Source organism: Rousettus aegyptiacus, unplaced genomic scaffold (genome assembly GCF_014176215.1).
Source record: "Rousettus aegyptiacus isolate mRouAeg1 unplaced genomic scaffold, mRouAeg1.p scaffold_m13_p_8, whole genome shotgun sequence".
NCBI classification, from domain to species: Eukaryota; Metazoa; Chordata; class Mammalia; order Chiroptera; family Pteropodidae; genus Rousettus; species Rousettus aegyptiacus.
The window spans coordinates 58,863,355-58,880,928 of record NW_023416311.1 but is presented as its reverse complement, the minus strand read 5'-3'; the positions used below and the strand labels follow the sequence as shown (position 1 = coordinate 58,880,928).

The 17,574-nt window shown below is 33.8% G+C and overlaps 1 protein-coding gene across 8 annotated transcripts in view; it reads left to right on the top strand.

The window, feature by feature from the left end:
- Positions 1-17,574, top strand: part of POLR3G (RNA polymerase III subunit G) — a 70,145-nt gene that overhangs the window by 39,984 nt on the left and 12,587 nt on the right. For 4 of the 8 annotated variants that reach the window (XM_016145036.2, XM_016145034.2, XM_016145041.2 and 1 more), the window contains exons 2-5: positions 4,611-4,770; positions 7,008-7,137; positions 12,869-12,925; positions 14,726-14,776. In XM_016145036.2, coding sequence (XP_016000522.2) covers positions 4,654-4,770; positions 7,008-7,137; positions 12,869-12,925; positions 14,726-14,776 — 355 coding nt within the window. In that variant the 5' untranslated portion in view covers positions 4,611-4,653. The other 4 variants (XM_016145040.2, XM_016145038.2, XM_016145037.2 and 1 more) reach the window with 3 other exon arrangements.

Sequence of the window (17,574 nt, the reverse complement as noted above, 5' to 3'; positions counted from 1 at the left end):
AGTTAAAGGGCCACATGGAGAAGATGGGGGAAATCAGGGGCGGAGATTCGGTGAAGCGCCTCTAGGTTGAGGGGCGTTGAGAGATAGCTTTACCTCTCTTAATCCCATCAAAATCTTTTAAAATCGGAATTTCCAGGTCTTACCTAGTTGCCACTTCCTGGGACTGCAGTGAGTTAGAAAGGAATTTATTCTCTTACTAATGGTAGATTTTCAAATCCGGTGACTATGTGACTGGTTCAGGCACGGATCATTGCTGCAGACTTGCTGCTAAGGACAGACTATTCAGAATGTTTCTTAACTGTTGTCATTTTTTCCTGTTTAATGTGGAGAGGGGTTGTTAATTTCTTCTCTTCTAAAAATTAAATTCTATATTCTTCCTCCACCCTCTTTTTTTTTTTTTCTTGGTTAGTGTATCCGCTCTTGGAAGAGAGCAAAGAAAGTTGCTAGCAAGGCTCAACTAAGGAAAGTGGAGGCAGCCACACCTTGTGAGAACAGAAAAAGTGGATAATAACTGGGTGTGACCCTGCCAGCCACATAAATCACCTCCACTATTAATGCCAGGTCCATTTCCCCACCTTGCACCTCCCAACTACTGAAACATCCATTTAGGCTTCAAAAATCCCGTTGAGAACGTGACTAATCTCCCTAGTCAGCCGTGAAAATATATAGAGACCCATGAGACAGCATTATGAAAAATAATTATGAAAACCCTTATTGTAGCAGATTCTGGTAAGCCTTCACACAAGGAGAGATGTACTCTCCTCTATACGCCTAAAGCTTTTGGTGCAGATGCAGTCTTTCTGAATATTTTCCTAACCTATTTAGAATTTTTCCAGTCACTCTTTTCAGGGATATCCTTATGTGCAAGTCCATGGGCTAGATGATTTATTTTAATAGGATCTTATCAAGAGCAAAGTGGGATGAAATGACTGTTGTGGATGTTGAGGAACTTAAACTGATTGTTAAGGTTAAAAGGGATGCAGCCAGGCAGGGAGGAAGGGGAATAGGTTGCAGTGGAGAGAATGGTAATCAAGACATGATTACAAAAGAATAAGTCGGGAGGATAGGTGCAGCCCTCTTAAAAGGGCTCTGAATACTTGGATAGGTAGTTTGGATTTAATTTTTTAGCCAAGAGGGAAGATAGGAAAAGTAGCATAATCAGAACTATGTTAGGATGAACAATGTGGAAGAATAAATTAAAATAAATAGGAAGAATAAGGAATACCACAAAATTTTCAGTTAATCAAACGTGAGGTGGAAAAGGATTGTAGAAGAAATGGAAAGGAAGGGACATTTTAAAGGAAAAATTAGATGATTACTTTGATAGGAGGAATAGGACAGAATGAGAAGTCAGTACTGAGTCCAAATCTTCAAATGTTGGTGACTGGAAAGATAACAAACCATGGATAGAAATAGGGACCTTAGATGTAAGTTTAAGGTGCTGTCCAAAAATTCTTTTGATAGTAAGTAAGAACATGGGCTGAAACTCAGGGCAAAGGTCAGTGCTGGAGGTAATATTGTAGGAAAGATTATCATATTTGAGAGTGAGTGTATTTTCTGAGGACAAAAAAAGACTGGAAGACCAAGGATTGAACCTTAAGGAAATCTATATTTAGGGGTTTTAAAAAGAGAACTGGACAAAAAAAAAAAAAAAAAGGTCATTGTAGTAGAAGAACCTGGAGTTTTATTAAAGCCCAGGAAAGAGACTTTCAAAATAGAGGCAGCAATGACCTGTATATTTCAGAAGTCCACAAACATGACATGATTTTGCCACAGAGGACCATTGGGACCTTTGTATTTCAGCATATTTGTGAGTGTAGTTCCTATCCCAAGTAAGATAAAAGCCAAACCCTTTACCACCGCTCCCACAGGACCCCACAAGATCTGGCCTCCACCAGCCTCTCCTTCTCACCAACTACATGGGCTTCTTGTTCTTTGGACACTTTCAGCTGTGGCTTCCTCCTCTACCCTTGCTGTTGTTAATCCTCTCTCCAATCATCTCCATCCCTCCATCTGTGGCTCAGGCCTTCTCTAGCACTGTGCTCAGATTTATCCCCGCAGAAAGACCTTCCTCGTATGAAATAAGCCACTACCACACTCCTTTGTTATTCTCTATCCCTTTACCATAACTTTTTTTTTCGGAGTCGTCTTGATTTACTTGAGCTACCATAACATATGATCACAAATTGGGTGGCTTAAAGTGACAGAAATTTATTCTCATAGTTCTGGAGGCTAGAGGTCTGAAATCAAGGTGTTAATAGACTTTGTTCCTTTTGGGAGCTCAGAGGGAAAATCTGTGCCATACCTCTCTTTTAGCTTCTGGTGGTTCCTGGCATTCTTTGGTGTTCTTGGCTTGCAGCAGCAGCACTCCAGTCTCTGCCTCCATCTTTACATGGTATTTTTCCTGTGTCTCTCTCTCTTTCTGTCCAGATTTCCCTCTTATAAAGATACCAGTCTTTGGAAAAGGGCTCACACTAATCTAGTATGAACGCAGGTTAATTCGATTACATCTTCAGACTTTATTTCCAAACAAGGAAGGTCACATTCACAGCTATTAGCAGTTAGGACTTCAACATATTTTTTGAGGGGACACAGTTCAAGTCACAACAAGAGCACATAATATTATGTTATATACTTATTTGTTTACTTTTTTGTGTTCTTTCATCCACTTAAGACCTGAGGGCAGCAACCCATTTCGTTCAATGCTGTCCGGGTCTTACCACAGTGCCTGGAATGCTTTAGATTGGTTGAATGAATAACAATGAAATTGGCTCATAAGATGTAGAGGAAGATTTAGTTAATGAGAAAATAGAGAAAGCTGGTTAAAAAAAAAAACCTTCAAGAAGTTTGGCAGTGTGAAAAGAAACAAGGCAGTTAGTTATTGAATCAACTTAAAGGATTTCAAAGAGTGGTGCTTTGGCCTGTGAGCCATTTTTCCCATGAGACAGTTACCAGAGTCAAGGGACAGCCTCTCAGCTCTGTAAGAGAAAAAAATGAATTTAGCAGCTTCTCCAGGTACAAGAGAACTGACTCATGATGACCTAACTAAAAAGAGATGGATTCGTAGGCCAGAAGGCTATGCAATTATTAAGGGTGTCTTAAAAACTAGGATTGATTTTTCTACTGAGAGTGGTACATTCACTAGTGATATCAATTATATAGCCAAAGTTTGCTTGATAAATATACACTTTTAGAAGCAGCAGAGTTTGCTATTTCTCAAGAGCTATTCCATCAAGCAATAGTAGTTAATATACTCTCTTTTTAGAGTGAGTTTTCTAAACTGCTTCCCAGGGCCCACCTCCAAAGATTCTGGTGTAATAGGTTTGAGGGCTTGAGAATCACTTGAGACTCTGTTCAATAGGTCCTCCAGGTAATTCTCCTGATCAAGCAAGCTTGGAAGACATAACCTAGAATTGTTCTTAATCTTTAATTAAGGTGTAATAGGTGTGAGCCATTTTGCTAAGCAATTTTCATACGTGGGAGATGAGCTTTCTGTAGGTTCATTGTGTGCGTTAGTAACTCAGCAGTTAAAACAAGCCCATTTGGATATTTTCCTTCTCTTTTAGAGTGAACAGCTGGAATGAGTTTGGTTATTAAAATAAGTAGCTTTCCTATATGAATTGTATTTTATAATAACTAAACAGTGGATGAGAGGAATTGATTTAAAAAGGGAAGAAATTGTTAACGGTGATAAAGGAGAGCATATTACTGCTTTCTTGGGCTCACAGGATTGAATGATATTCAATCTTATCAGTGGGAAAAGAGATTTAAAGAGCAGGCATTATAACCTTCACTATGGATGCAGAGTTGTAGTGAAAGAGCCTTAGTGTCAGAATCCCTGTTAATGAATGCACTGCTTGGCTCAGTTCTCATGTTATAGTGTGATCATGTTTCAGACAATCCAGAAGTTCAGTACAGGACTTGAGTATGTGACATATCTACTGTCTGTCTCCAAAGTTGAAGAGAGTACAGATTTGTTTTAACTTTTAACTATTTAAGATGTTTTCCTCTGAACTTAATTGTTTTTTCTTTTTCTTTTTTTTTGCTTGGACAGACCTCTTCAGGGTCTTACTGAGTCCATTGCCATTTCTCAAAGGAAGACACTGGACTTGATCTCAAATATCCTTTCTAACTTTCAAATTCTAGGATAAAAAAAAAAAAACAAAACATTTAAAAGTTTAAAAGTATGTGTGACTGCTGATAGTCATCGAGTTGAATAAAAAAAGCACTGTGTCCTCTCTTCATCAGCCTGACCTTCCTTGTTGACATTTTTATGTATATCTGAGATCTTGTTGCTAAACCACAGAGGAGTGGAGAAAATTGCGTCAACTGGCCGAATAGTGGTTGGAACAGCATCTTAAAGCAGACCCAAGGTCAGCCTCCACCCAGGACCTGGGTGAGATAGTTGAAGCCATCATCACCTCACCCGCTAAACATGACTAGATGTGAGAAGTTCAAGAATCAGTTTATCGCATGCTTATCTCTTTACAAGTTTTGCTTTCCAGAATTGTTTTAAATCAGCTATGCTACTTAAGGGGTCGGGTATATTTGGCTTTAAAATGTCAGTTTCATTTTTTTCATATGATCCAGTAAATCTTATTCATTAATAGTGTCTTTCAGAATTTGCCCACTTTTCTGGTATAACTTGTTCCAATGGCTGGGAATAAAGGAAGAGGACGTGCTGCTTATACCTTCAATATTGAAGCAGTTGGTTTTAGCAGAGGTGAAAAGTTACCTGATGTAGTACTGAAACCACCCCCACTATTTCCTGTAAGTACATTGACAGCAAATTCTCACAGTGAATTTTTTCATATTTCAGAGAAAATTAAAATTCTATGTTGGATTTGAATATATGATATTGTTATAATATACTAAAGTGTAAGAAAGTAAAAGAGAATGTGTTTCACTTACCTTTAATTTGAATATTTCTACTGTTCTTCCCTGAACCTTTTCTTATTATTCAGAATGCTTTCTTAAAATACAGAAAACAAAACTGTACATATCTTTCCATGAATATATTCAATACTGTGTTAACTAAATTTTCTTTTTCAATTCATGCTTTGTGTATTGCTGTTATTGCTATAGCCCTTTGTTAAAATAATATTTTAAAAGCGAAGTTAGTTTTACAGTGGTCCTCAGTTCCCACTGTACCAGACTTTCACTTAATGATTTTCTTTTCATCTTGCATCTATAGAATTTAATTTCCCTCCCTAGATACCACTTGGCCTATTTCCCACTGAACTTTTTAAAAATTATTATTTCCATATTTTATTAAAGTCAATTTAAATTTTGCTGTTTCTGAAAGTATAAGTGCTTTTACTATAGTTAATGTTGTTTTTAAATTTAATGAATATGCTGCAGTCTTAATTGGTATGTTTAATCTAATGTTTTTGCTTTGTATTTAATTTAAAATGTAAGCTTACATTTCCAGATGTTCATGTGCCGAAGTATAACAATGAAAAATTTATAAATAACCGGATACTCCCTCAGGAATCTCTTCCTTGTTTCAAAAGGAAAAGGCCTTTGTTGAAAGATTTATGTGAGTCAAGGACCCTGGACAAATGTATCTGGGGATCTAGATGTCTCATGTAAGGAGTCTCAACTTTTGCTTTTCATATTTTGCCTTTCTGATATTCACTACAGCGTGAAAACAAAGATAAATATCTCAGGTATAGGTATAATGTTACCTTACATTGCTTTCTTTTAAAACAAGCTATTGTTCATCTGTGAGATTACTTCTAAACACTATGAATATTAGGACATACTGTTTTATTCATGGAATAAAATTGAAATTCCTTACTACTGGCTAACAGGTTCTTGTCTGATCTGGCTTTCCTGATGTATCTCTGACTCTTTTCCTACTACCGTTCTCTCTCTCTAGCCATTCTGGCCTTCTGTTCCCTCAGGCATTTTCCTTTGCTGATTACCCTGGCTGGATCTGTTCCCCAAGTCTTTGCATGGATGGCTTCCCAATTTTATTCAGATCTCTGCACTAACATGAGTTACCCCGGAGTTCGGGCCAGCCAGCTCTAGCCTCCATGTCAGTCACTTTTTCCTATACCCAACCTTATTTTTTTCATAACACTGTCTCTATATGTTAGGAAATTATGTATTACCTCATTTGATTACTTATTTGTTGTTATTTCTCTGCCCTGGGATGTTAGCTCCATGTGAAGGGAGCTTTGACTAGTTCATCATGGTATTGCCTTTGCCTGACCATGTCTAACTTATAGTAGGTACTCAATAGGTAGTCATAGAATTAATGAATAAATTCAAAATGAAGTTTTGAAAATGTATCCTAAACTTAGCCTCTGAATCCAGAACTGTCTGTACCCTAGGGACCCACTTTTTTATGAATATATATTCACACATACATACATATGTGTTTGTGCATATAAGTTTTTTAAATTGAAGCTGTAGATTCATACTCCTGCTTTGCGTTTATGTGTTATATGGGCTTACAGATTGTTCACCTCTCAATTTCTTCACTGTAAAAGGGGAAGTATCGATGATACTTTAAATGAGATCATGGAAGCCAAAAACTAATAGAGTCCATCCTGGCCATAGTATCCACTTGCTAAATGATAGCCACTACTATTTTGTGTGTGTGTGTGTGTGTGTGTGTGCGCGCGCGCGCGCTAACACCCCCACCAATACCACTGCCGCTGATATTAATTGGAGACTAAAGCAGTTACTCTCATTTGGGTGCCTTGATTTTTAAAATACAAAATCAGACTATATGAAAAATGATGATAAGTTTTGTGGTCAATAGGAAAATTAGGGCCATTAGAAAAATTAAACATCTTTCCTACCTCTAAAATAAGAGCAAAGTAGGAAATGGGCTAAAAGGTTGGATTATGGAAGCTCAACATCTTTAACTTGATTGTATAACTTAGTACCTGTAAAATGTAGCTTTTCAATAAACTGACATTTCCTAGAATACAGGCAAAAGGGAGATTAAAATATTTAATTTATTTAAAAACTCCATTGTCTTTTAACTTAAACAGGATACAGATTATAAACCAGTGCCACTGAAAACAGGAGAGGGTGAGGATTATATGCTCGCCTTGAAACAGGAGTTGAGAGAAACCATGAGAAGAATGCCTTATTTTATAGAAACACCAGAAGAAAAACAAGGTGCGTATTTGGACTCTGATTTTGTGGTTCAGTGTATACAGATGAAACAAGGTTTCAACACAAGATGCACAAGATATATAGTCTTTTAATGCTGATTGACTCGAGTCAGTCAGAAAAAGTATTTATATTGATTTAACAAAATATATATTAAACTTTTTGATATTTTAAAAAGTTTTTAAAATTAATATATTTACAGTTTTGGTAATTTAAGAAATAATAATGGGGTATTATATGTTCAGTGAAAATTATGAAAAACAAAATACTAAAAATAAAAATCACATAATGTTTATGTCTAGATTAAAATACTATTAATATTTTACCTTATATCCAGATTTTTTCTTCTATATGTGTTGTTTTTAAAAAATTAGATTTTTAAAAATGACTATGTGGTATTCCATTGTGTGGAAACAACATTGATTGTAATTAGTTCCCTGCTGTTAAATTTAAGGTTGTTTCTAATTTTTTTTCCTCATATGTGTATATAATGCCATGATTACAATTCTTATACATAAATCTTTATGCAGGTCTCTGATGATTTCATATTTTGGTTAAAAATTTTAAATGCTTTGACTATATTTTGGCTTATTTATATATCAGATATAATAGAATTTCACTTGAAGAAGGCTTGACAGTCTCACTCTAGAAGTGGGAAGTGGTTGTAGAGGAAGAGCATCCATTCCTGAGTAGTTATTTAGCACAACAGAACTGTATTGATTTTCAGTTTCTGTCCTTGAATGTTGAAATTAAGGAAATCGATATCATTCTTGAGTTCTCAAAACAACATCACTAAAACATGAGAAATTCATTTAGTATCATTTCATTCCATTAGTATTGGAAATGCATTCCATTTTTCCTCTCCCTAAAAGACAGAATTGGCTAAGAGTCAAAAGGAAGTCTTATATAATAATATTACATGTGCTTGTAATTATAAGAAGCTTTTTAGATAAGTTTATTTAATTTTTTAAAACATAACTGCTTGAAGTTGTATAATGGTTTGATAAGAGATAGTTTTACTTAAAAAATACTGAATTTTTTTCTTTCATGATTATGTCACATGCTTCTATCTATTTGAATTCAAACTGAAATTAAAGCTCTCGTTTTAAAGATTTAAAAAGTAATACTAAATGAACTAGTAAGTATTCATTCTTATTAGAAAAAATAATTGTATAGGGTATACTTCAGAATCTTTTAAATTAGTCTTTTTCTCTAGACTATAGAACAGATGTACTTAACTAAATGTGGTTGTTAATTAAAGCACATGTCTAATTTTAAAGTGTATAATATCATCGAAGCATTGATGTGAGTCTTTTAGACAGAGACATTAAGAATATAATTTCATTGTTGGTTTCTGGGCATGGTTGGCTTGTACCTGGATCAAAAGGCCCTTTGTCTTTGATAACTGCATGATACAGTAATTGAAAATATGAGAAATCTTTTATTTCTGTTTCATTTGGGAGAGAACTCACTAGAATTTTCCAAATTAGTACAAGTACATTCTCCTTTTACTCCTTTTACTGTTTACTTCTCTTTCCTGATATAATGTGTTTTTTAAAAAACTATGGTTGAGAATAAAGGGTTTTTAAAAAAACATAATAGATACACATATGCGGGTATATAGGTAAATGTAATACACACACACACACACACATACATATGTATATATAGTGTTTATGTAATATACACACCATGAATGAAAAATTGGTAAGAAGGAACAGAAGTAAGCAACTGTCAGAGGGAGACATGTTCTGTGTTACATCATTACACCTTTATCAGCCTTCTCCCATCACTCACCAGCTATGTACTGTAGGAAAGAGAGACTTATGAACTAATGTAAAAACTAAATTACTGGAGACTAGGACGAACAAGTAGGGTATGAGATCTCAAGCCTTTCTATAATCAAGAGTCTGGTGGCTCTGGGCATTGACAAAGAATGGAGGGCACAGAGTAAACTGATTTTATGTTGTCTTCAAAGTTTGTTTATAATGTTTTTGGTTAGAATTATAGAAGTGGTTGGTATTTTCTTTGCAATGGAATTTTATATTATTTTTATAATGAAGGCGAAACAAATGAATATTGTTATTTTAGTGAATTTTAGCTTCAAGGGTACATGGAGAGCATCTGGTTCCATGGTTCTCAGCTCAGGTTCTTGAACCACTTTGGTCCTCTGAGGTAGAAACGGGAGTAACAGTGGCAATATCTCTGTAAGCCATTTTGAGAACCTAAAGCTTAATGGAAATTATACATTTACCTGCAATATGGCCACAGGCTCTATTATCGAATAAATGGAGTTTGTTTGGTTTATTAACTCACTATATACTGTCAGGGTCCATGTGACCCTATTTTAATTTTTGGGTTTCTTTTTGAACAGTTCTTACTATATATAACAATTGATATTCATAACTTTTATGTTTTCATGGAGATCTTCCAAAGAACAAACAGAATTTTTTGAAAGAAGAAAATTATTTTATCTTAGAATTTCTGTATCAGCCCATTTAACCCTTTTATAAATCTAAAATGCATTTGAGAATCTTAGTAATCTTATTTTTCCTTCTTTTTGAAACATCTTGCTGTTTTATTATCGTAGATTTTATTTTATTATTCATTCATTATTTTCTACTATACTGGAAAAAAAGACTAAAAATATAAAAAAAGGAAGAACAATAAAATTATATAGAAGGATGATGCGATATTGAAGTAAATCATCCCTTTTGTATCCTTAAGTTTCCCTATCGTGTTGCCCAAAGTATTACATTAATTTTTAAGAGGATATAAAAGCGGTCTGGAGATTCTTGTCTTTGTAGTTGTTTTGTTTTTGAATTAGCTTTTATAGAATACAATTTAGAGTTTAGGTTTTTTAATATTCTGTTTATAATGGCAAAAAGAAGAAAATTGACAGAGGACGATGTTTCACAATTACTAGACAAACGGGAGATGAGCACTAAGAGACAGCAGGTCTCTGTATGCTAATGATGGTGAAATTGATTGTGTAAACCAAATCTCAGACCAAGTCTTCAGATGACAATATTGTGGATGAATTTTCTCAAACTCAAGAATCAGTGAGTAAATGATAAATCTCTAAGGATAAAGGGGAAATGTGGTATTCTCACATAGTTAATCTCTGAAAAGTACATCGTTACATAATATTTTGTGATAACAATCTGGAACATACTGTTTGCTAAAATCATATGTGACCTTATTTTTTCTTTTTATGATACTAATGTACCAAAATTTATTTGATGTCATTTATAATTGGACGAATGCTGATAGCAAAGGCAAAAATGATTAAAAGGAAATAGATTATGTAGAAATGAAACATTTAAGTGGATTGATCATGTTAATCAGTAATTATAAATTTAATAATGAAAATGTTTTTGCAATTTTAGACCAAAGAAGATGGCTGGGCCATTCTTTCTTCCACAAACGTGTGAGCCATCAAAGTTTTTAAAAGTATTATATTTGGATGCTGCAGGTGTCAGAAGAACTAGAAGTAATAAATTAGAACTTACTAAAGATGTATTTGAAATCTGGAATCAGGGTATATGAATTGCATACATTCAGGGTTTGTGTATGATAAACCTAGTTAGCTGCATTCAAAAGATGTTGCCCATTTGGAGTAAATATACCTTCAAATCCAGAAAAATGATGGAATATCAATTTGGGTTTATTATATTTAATTTCTTATTAAAATTTTTAATAATTTTCTTTTTAAATTATAGCTTTGCTGAGATAAAATTCACATACGTATTATTCACTTTTTAAAGTATAGACTTCAGTACCTTTTAATGTATTCACAGAATTGTGGAACCAATACTACAGATTTTAAGAAACCTGATACCAATGAGTACAACTTCCCGTTCTCCCAGTGCATGGCAGTCACTAATTCGTTTTGTCTCTTGTGATTTGTCTGTTCTGGATATTTCATATAAATGGAATCATAATATGGGCCCTTTTGTGTCTGGCTTCTTTAAATTAGCATAATATTTTTAGGGTTTGTCCATGGTATAGCATGTATCAATACTTCATTTCTTTTTTATGATTGAATAGTATATCATTATCTGTATATACCATGTTTGGTTTACCCATTCATCAGTTGATGAACGTTGTGGTCAGTTCCACTTCGGGACTATCATGAGTTATGCTGCTGTGAATGTTCGTGTACATGTTTTTGTATAGACATACGTCATGTCTATTGGGTATATATCTAGGGTCATATGATAACTCTGTAACATTTTGAGGAACCGCCAAACTGTTTTTCAGAGTGGTTGCACCATTTATATTACCAACAACGTATAAAGATTCCAATTTCTCCATATCCTTGCTAACACTTGTTATTATCTTTTTGGCTTTAGCCATCCTGCTAGATATAAATTGGTATCTCATTGTGATGTTGATGTCCCTAATGACTAATGATGTATAACATCTTATCATGTACTTTTTGTCCATGTATATCTTTTGTTTTTTTTTCGAGAAATGTCTATTCAAATCATTTGCTTCTTTTTAATTGAATTCCAGTAGTTGATTTTCGCTATTTCTTATTCTTCTGTAAATTATTTGAAAATAACCTAAACATATAAAAAATGATTCATCGGATCCAGATAATAAATGGTAATAACTGCTTTTTGGTATACTTATGTTGATTTTTTTCAAAATATAGAATCTGTTTTGGAGAAAATTTTTAAATGCAAATGCTGAGAATCTCTCATTTATACTGACTTTACAGATGAAAAACTTGAGAGCAAGCGTGAAATCAAACAGTTAAATACCCAGAAAAGCCTGTTCTCATGGTCTCTGATCCTCTTCAGTTATCTTTGTCTAACACCATAATTTAGTATTATTTGGAAGCATTTTCTTAATGTGGAAAAAATCAGTACCTATTTTGGTCTTGATTTTTATATTTTAATCTTTTGTATTACTTCCCCTAAACCACTTTTTATGATGAAACATTGATTCAAGCTATTGCATGATGGTGGTGATTGCCAGCTTGTGCTGCTGGGAAAGGGTTTGGGCCCTCATTGAGTGAGTTCCTGTGGAAAAAATGGGCAAAGCAGAAGCAAGAGCTATAATTGTGGCTCTTTAATTTGGGGCAAGCTCAGAAGGTCCCTGAAGCGTTCTCAGTAGGTGGCTTGGATGGCTTGTGACTTGCTCATTCATGGCATCTTCCTAGTCTAGTCTCTCCTACTTGTATCCTTTCTCCCATCCTCCCCAGTGGGTTGTGAAATGTAGCTCATTGAGAAGCCTAACTAAATGTGTATAATAAGTGCTGGAGGTAAGCAAATAGCCCTCCCTTCCCACTTAGGTATTTAGTAAGTCACAGTTACACAAGATTTGAAGATTGGGAGCTGGAGGCCAGTGTCACAAGAAGAAAACCATAGATGCTGAGTAGACTTCCTTGCCCTTGTCTGTATATGTAAGTGGCTTCTTGATATGGCTTTGGGCTTTTGTGAATATTCTCAGAGTTTAGTCAGCTCATCTGATTCTAAGAACCATAATTAGGGTTTATGTCTCCTCTCAAACCCCAGTCATTCATACCGAGCTGCTTTTTGCCACTTTCTTAAATATGCAATTGAACTTTTCAGTATATATTCAGGAAAACATTATGTATAAGTGTAAGAAACTCTGCGAATGTGAAATAAAAGGTATTATCTGGTGTTTTCAGTCATTTTAAAGGAATGATTTAAATTCATGTTTATTCTTAGTTTTTTTAATGAATATGTTTTCCTTTTTTTGCTAGATATTGAAAGATATAATAAAAGATATATAAAGGTGTACAAAGAAGAATGGATACCGGGTAATTATAAAACTGAAAATGTGAAAATAATTTTTAAAAGCAATCTTCTTATCCCATATATATATATTTTTTTAGTACAAATTTTCTGTTTCTCCATAGCAAAATAGAGGCTGGGTCTTTTCCTGTAATTAGTAGTAAATATCTTTTGAAAAGTAAGATGAAAAGATTCTTAGACTGTAACATGGAAAAGTTGATGTGTTTTTGTGGAAGTTTTTAAATACTGTTTTTTATAAACTAAGACTTGCCAAACCCATATGAGTTTTCCATTTTAATTTGCCACAATCACAGTTTCAATCTGTGGAATCAATAGTACTCATTTCCCTGCTCCTGAGTGATTTTATAGCTTTCGAAGAAAAAATAAATCTAATTTTAAGGAGTTTTAAGCCAAATTCATGGATCATCCTTTCTTTCAAGCAAACATAAACTAATTTTAGTTGTTCAGATGCCTTTTCAACAGAACCATACCTAAGAGAGTTTCTCAACATTCACATTGTTGCCTTGGATATGGACAAGGTAGAAGGGGTGGAGATCTCATCCAGCACATTTATTTTGCAGATAAAAAACAGTTGCTATTGAAATGAAGTGACCTGTCAGGATAACTTGGGTAATAATACTAGGATCTAGGTTTACTCATTTTTCACTCACTTTCCTTTGACATCTCTGTCCTTGGTGTTTTTTAGAAACTGCCTTTATATAAAAGCATAAGTGCCATTTACAGCATTGTTGCTTTCATGGGTTACAGTGCTGTTTTCAATGTTGATTGTTGATAAGGTTGGGGCCCTGTGGAAACACTCTCTTAGATCTTTCATTTTTCCCCTTCATAAATATTCATCTCCTAAATGATTATTTTTATATGCTTTCTTGTGATTATGGGTTGTTTATAAAAACAGAAATATACTTCAAAGCAAAATTCTGATAAAATAGCTTGAGATATAAATGTTTTCTATAAAATGTACTGAGGTTTTTTATTAGCAGACAGTATTTTTAATCCATTTTTATATTGCTTCATTTTTCTAATTAACTACTTAAAAATTATAAGTGACAAATTGGAGGACTTGTTCAAGTTAACATGGGCAAAATTATTTGTTGGAGGGAATTTACTTTTACACAGCTAATTGTTTTTAATTTTAAAGTTTTTAGATAATAGAATTATTTAATTTTGCATATGTTGGGATTCTGGTCATGTATTTTAACTTTTGAAAAATTTTTTACATACGAAATACATATCAACTACAAAAAGGTTACAAAATACAGGGTAGTCAAATAAATAGACAATACTTAAGAAAAACATCTTTTATTCTAACATCCACGAAAAACTACTGTAATGTTTTGTTCCCAACCTAGAGCTTTTCCTGCACAAATATTATATAGATATAAATATTTATATGTTGTTTGTTTAATGGGATTCTATACATATTGTTTTAGAACCTTTTGAAATTCAACATTATATCATAAATATTCATTGACACCCCAAACTTTTTATGTAAAAAATATTTTTCTACATTTTTCTTATTCTGAAATTTGTCTTTAAAATTGATCATATAAATAATGTATAACTGTTAAAGAATGTTGTAGAAATTTATACTACTGTTTCAAAGCTATTTTAATGAATACGTTTTCTTCATAAGAGAAAGTATTATTATTATATTTTGATTCCCACGCTAAATCTATATAGTTAGATATTAAGAAATTTTATTTTCATTGCTTGAGCAACTGCTAAGTTCTTTAAATAGTTATGTTCAGTGCCATTAATTTCTAGAAGAAACTGCAATTTTTATATTTCTTCTTTTGTACACATAGATTGGAGAAGACTCCCAAGAGAGATGATGCCAAGGAAAAAATGCAAAAAAGGTACATTGACTAATAGAATAATCCAGGTAGGAAAAGATTATTGCTTAAATTCTAATATGGAATTGTCAACTGAAGTTATACTCAGATGTTCTGAATGCTTTCTCTTAAAATATGTTTGGCATTTTGATTATTTTGTTCAAGCTTTTTCTTTAATTATGGAATTTTCACGTGGTAAGAAAGACTTTTCAATTATGTAGATAATTTTATTTGCATATTTGAAATGTTTTAATGGTTCCATGGCTATATTTTAAGTTTTTAACTAAAACATTTAGAACTGGTAAAATTTGGACACTGGTAGAATAGAACTTTATATTGTATGTAACATAACAAAGTGAAAGTTTCCATTGTGTTGTGCTTTCATAATTCTCCTGAGTAAATATTGCCAGACACTGTGTTGAAAGGAATGAGTGAGCACAGTGGGGACAATCTTTGCTCCTATAGGGCTTATAGTCAAACGGAGTAAAAACATTAAACAGATACACGCTGTCCTCATTGGGAGATTAGGGCAGAGTTCTTCAAGGAGATTGAATTAGACTCCAGATGGAAGGATGGGTAGTTTACTAACACGAAGTTGGGGGAGGGATACTGGAGAAAAACCAGGTTGGTGAGTTTAGTTCATGAGTGATATTTAAGGGTTTTTTTGAAATATACAGGTACCATTATTGAATATGTTGCTGGATACATGAGGTTAGACCTCAAAATGAAGCTGGTAGTTAGTCCTCAGAATAGATATGATGGAGACTATGAGAAAGGATGCGATAGATATCGAGTCAAGTTAAAGAATTTGAAGAAACGAGAGCCTAAGCCTGAGCTTGGAGGAATACCAAAACTTAAGGGCTGATAGAGGAAATCGAATCAGCAAAGGAAGGTGATGCAGAGAGAGACAGAGGAGAGGGAGAAACAAGAGGGTTGAGTTGCAGAAGCAAAAGTATACAGACGTGAAGAATATCTCAGAAGGTGGTCGAGAATGTTAAAGGAGCTTAAATAGTGCTGCTGAGAGATCCATAAGGTAAAGATTGGAAAGTGTAAATTTATTTCTGCCATGGTGATCATTGCTGACCTCACTGAGAACTTTTTTAAAAGATTCTTACTAGGTAGTGTCCAGATTGGAATGGGTTAAACAGCAAGTGAGAGTTTAGGAAATAGAGACAGTTAGCCTAGGTGAATCTTTGGAGAATTTTGCTACAAAGAATAAAGAAAGAAAATGGGAAGTGGCCAGAGAGGTTAAGAACAATGGGATTAATAACTAAGAGAAGACGCTTGCCCCATATCCCCTCGTATTTTTTCAGGCCCTGTTTTTGTTTTTTAATAGACTTTATTTTTTAGAGCAGTTTTAGATTCACAGCAAAATTGAGCAGAAAGTACAGATTTCTCATGTATTCCCTATCCTACACACATGCATAGCTTCCCCCATTATCAGCATCTCCTACCAGAGTGGTACATTTGTTACAAACAGTGAACCTACATTGATACATCATAATTATTCAAAGTCCATAGTTTACCTTAGAGTTCTGTCTTAGTGTTGTACATTCTCTGGCTTTGGATGAATGTATAATGATATGTATCCACCATTATATTATCATACAGAATAGTTTCACTGTCCTAAAAATCCTATGTTCTGTCTATTTATCCTACCCTTCTCTCCATCCCTGGAAACCACTGATCTTTTTGCTGACTCAATAGTTTTGCCTTTTTCAGAATGTCATATAATTGGAATTATACAGTATGTAGCCTTTCAGATCGGCTTCTTTCACTTAGTAATGTGTATTTCAGTTTCCTCCATGACTTTTCACGACTTGATAATTTCTTTTTAGTGTTGAATAATATTCCATTGTCTAGATGTACTACAGTTTATTTATCTACTGAAGGATATCTTGGTTGCTTCCAAATTATGAATAAAGCTACTATAATCATCTAGTTTTGCACAGACATAAGTTTTCAACTCCTTTGAGTAAATATCAAGGAGAATGATTGCTGGATTGCATGGTAAGAGTATTGATGTATGTGTTTATTCTTTCCTGTACCATATTGTCTTAATCACTGTATCTTTATAGCATATTTTGAAGTCAGATAATGCCAGTCTTTCAACGTTATTTTTTCCTTTGATACTGAGTTGATTATTTTGGGTCTTTTTGCCTCTCCATATAAACATTAGAATGAGGTTGTCAATATCTGCAAAATAACTTCCTAAGATTTTGATTGAGACTACATTTTATCTTTAGATCAAGTTAGGAAGAACTGACATCTGGACAATACTGAATCTATCTATGCCCCTAGAATATCTCTTCATTGATTTAGTTCTTTGATATCATTCATCAGAGTTTTGTTGTTTTCCTCATATAGATATATACACATTTTGTTAGATTTGTATCTAGGTATTTCATTTATAGGGGTGCTAATGTCAACGTTATTAGTGTTTTTAATTTCAAATTCCAATTGTTCATTGTTGGTATGGAGGGAAGCGATTGACTTTTGTGTGTTAACCTTGTATCCTATAACCCTGCTGTAAAAAGTTATTTCCAGGAGTTTTTTGGCTGATTTTTTTAAAGAATTTTCTACATAGATGATCATGTCATCTGCGAACAACAGTTTTATTTCTTCCTTCTTAGTCCGTATACCTTTTATATCCCTTTCTTATCTGGTTGCATTAGTTAGTACTTCTAGTACAATGTCGAAGGGTTGTGATGAGAGGGAACTCTCTTGCCTTGTTCCTGATCTTAGTGGGAAAGTGTCAGATATTTCACCATTAAGTGTGATACTGTTGTTTTTCACCATTTAGTATGATGTAGCTGTAGGTC